The following is a 3,401-nucleotide window of genomic DNA, read 5'->3' on the forward strand; positions in this document are numbered from 1 at the left end:
GAACCTCCATCCATAACCTTACTTGGTCTCCACACATACGTGCATAAGAAGAGTTCTTGCGCCACACACTTAACCCAAATTAAGAAGACTCCTATAAGGAAAGGAACTCTAGGAGATACGCAAGATCGAAGAGGTTCTCTCCTAAAAGGGAAGGGCTTCCTGGCCAAGGCACGAATGTCAATCCCACATTACTATAAATATCTCAAAACCCTCATAAATCAAGGTACGCATAATTCATCCTAACTCTGGCACTCTAGAGTTGTGAACAAGATATTTTCTCTAACTTGACCGTCAGAGGGTGTTTGGCCGGTACCACACTCGTACTCATTTTTAGGTCTTCAGCTTTTGTGTTGTGCAGGTTTTCTTCGAGAGCACGTGAGGATCGTGTGGCTTACTAACGATTTTCGACATCATTAATTGGCGCCGTCTTTGGGAATCTTAGCAATTTGTAAAGCCGTGTTATTGCTTCCCAAACAAAGAGTTGCATGGTACTCACTCGCTCGATGGCAACCACCAACAACGTTCAAGGAGATGAACCACACACGACGGCGCTCGAGAGACAAGTCCAAACTCTGGCCGCCGCTGTGGAACGCCTCACCAAACAGAACCAAGATTTGGAAGAATAATTGTGCCAAAGGAATGCAGGCATTAACACCCAGTAGGAAGATCAAGAAGGAACCAACGCGGAGAGAAGGAACCAGGAAGGCTAGAAGGCAGGAATGCACCAAGCAGGCTAGAATGACAGGACACGAGCTGATCATCCGTCACTGAAACTGTTCCCCCTCACATAGTCGCGGAGATGCAGATGATGAAGGAACGAATGGATTGCATGATGAACGCCCTTAGAGGATGGGTTTCTAGTGACCTTGATGACCTCGTCAAGCGGACTGACTCCCCATTCACGGCGTCGATTAGCTCATTCCCCCTTCCACAAAAGTTTCGTATGCTGCAAGTGGAAAGCTACGATAGGTCCAAGGATCCTTTAGATCACTTGGAGTCTTTCAAGACCTTGATGCACCTTCAATGGGTACTGGATACGATCATGTGCAGGGCCTTTCCCACCACACTGAAGGGACCCGCACGGATCTGGTTCAGTAGGCTGATGCCCAGCTCCATTGACACTTTCAAAGAATTAAGCGCCCAATTTGCCTCACACTTCATTGGGGGCTCAGGTATAAGAAGTCCACCGCGTGCTTAATGAACATTAAGCAGCGGGAAGACGAGACGCTAAGGTCTTATATAACCCACTTTAATAAGGAGGCCCTCTCGATCGACTAAGCAGACGACAAGATACTCGTAGCAGCATTTACAAATGGACTGCGGAAGGGTAAGTTCTTATTTTCCCTATATAAGAATGACTCGAAGACCATGTTGGATGTGCTTTATAGGGCAACTAAGTACATGAACGTGGAGAATGCACTGCTGGCCCAAGAAGAGAAGCCCAAAAGAGGGAAAGGCAAGAAGACACACGCTCAGATAGGGGGCGAAAGATGGCTAGAACTGGGGAGCGACAGGAGGATTGATGCTCCAAACCTCCCGTGGGAAGATTCACAAGCTTCACCCCGCTCACTGCCCCGATCGACCAAGTGTTGATGCAGATTAAGGATGAAGAAGCCTTGATGTTTCCTGGCAAGCTGAAGGGAGATCCTAACAAGAGGTCGAGGGGCAAGTATTGCCGTTTTCATCGTGATCATGGCCATGACACAACAGACTACAATGACTTAAAGCAACAAATAACAGCTCTTATTAGACAAGGAAGGTTGCAGAGGTTCGTTAGTAAGGAAAAAATGGATCAGCCCTAGGAACAGGCTCCCCGACGGGAGAACGAGTGCCCCAAGCCGCCCATAGGAGATATAAGGATGATCGTAGGAGGCACCGTGACTACGGGGTCGTCAAAGAAAGCCCACAAGACTTATCTCAGGATGGTTCAAAACATCCAGCTGATAGGTTCGGTACCCAAGATGACGTGGATCGACAACCCCCTCATTGGGTTTTCAGAAGAAGATGCGCAATGCCTTCACCACCCGCATGACAACGCACTCGTCGTCACCATACAAGCAGGGAACTACAACATGCATCGGGTCTTGGTTAACAACGGCAGTTCAGCCGACATCCCCGACTACCCCGCATTCCAGCAGATGGGGATTGGTAGGGAGCGATTAGCTCCATCTAACGCTCCGCTTGTTGGCTTTGGAGGAACGAAGGTATTCCCCCTTGGTGTGGTCACTTTGGCTGTGACTGTAGGTGACTATCCTTAACAGATCACTAAGAATATAACATTCCTCGTGGTCGATTGCTCTTCAGCTTACAACGCCATCATAGGAAGGCCTACCCTCAACTCATGGAAGGCTATAACCTTAACCTACCACTTGATGATAAAATTCCTTACTGAATATGGAGTAGGGGAATTACGAGGAGACCAGGTGGCCGTGCGCGAATGTTACGTAGTTATGATGGAAATGGATGACCACCTCCAAGCCATGAGCATAGAAGAACATCGGTCAGCAATGGAGCCTGTTGAAAGACTCGAAGATGTAAACCTTGATGATTCCTGACCAGAGCGAACAACTAAGGTCGGCATCCTTGCAAACCCGATGGTTCGACAAGCTATTGCAACTTTCCTCAAGGAAAACCAAGACGTCTTCGCTTTGAGCCATGAAGACATGCCAGGAATCAGCCTGTCAGTCATGGTACACAAGTTGAACGTATTGCCTTCCTTTCTGCCCGTCTGGCAAAAGAAATGAGTGTTCTCCTAGGAAAGGGATCGGGCTGTGGTAGAAGAAGTCCGCAAACTACAAGAGGCGGGGTTCATCAGGGAAGTATACTACCCTGATTGGCGAGCAAAAGTTGTAATAGTCAAAAAGAACAACAAAAAATGGAGAATGTGCGTCGACTTCGCGGACTTAAACAAAGCATGTCCCAAAGATAGCTACCCCCTCCTGCGGGTCGACCTCCTAATGGACTCTACGGCTCAACACCAGCTGCTGAGCTTCATGGACACATTTTCAGGATACAACCAAATCCAAATGGACGAAGATGATCAGGAGAAGACTTTGTTCGTAACAAGCCAAGGCCTTTTTTGTCATAAGGTCATGCCATTCGGCTTAAGGAACGCAGGCGTAACATACCAGAGGCTCATGAACAAGATGTTCGCATAGCAGATTGGGAGGAACGTCCAAGTATATGTCGATGACATGCTAGTGAAAAGCCGAAGGGAAGATAATCACTTGGAGGATCTCAGGTAAACCTTCGACACTCTCCGCTCTTACTACATCAAGCTTAACCCAAGCAAGTGCGCCTTCGAGGTGACGGCAGGAAAATTCTTGGGATACATGGTGTCTCAGAGAGGTATTGAAGCTAACTTGGACAAAATTCGGGCTATAATAGAAATGGCACCTTCT

General features: G+C 47.9%; 1 protein-coding gene across 1 annotated transcript; it reads left to right on the forward strand.

Annotated features, from left to right (window-relative positions):
* The first annotated feature begins 1,961 nt into the window (after positions 1-1,961).
* LOC142625336 (uncharacterized) lies at positions 1,962-2,555 on the forward strand. Its single transcript, XM_075799015.1, has 2 exons — positions 1,962-2,204; positions 2,262-2,555. Exons 1-2 carry the CDS (start codon positions 1,962-1,964, stop codon positions 2,553-2,555), a joined length of 537 nt encoding a protein of 178 aa, XP_075655130.1.
* The last annotated feature ends 846 nt before the right edge of the window (positions 2,556-3,401 follow it).

The sequence above is a fragment of the Castanea sativa genome, chromosome 1 (genome assembly GCF_040712315.1).
Source record: "Castanea sativa cultivar Marrone di Chiusa Pesio chromosome 1, ASM4071231v1".
NCBI lineage: Eukaryota > Viridiplantae > Streptophyta > Magnoliopsida > Fagales > Fagaceae > Castanea > Castanea sativa.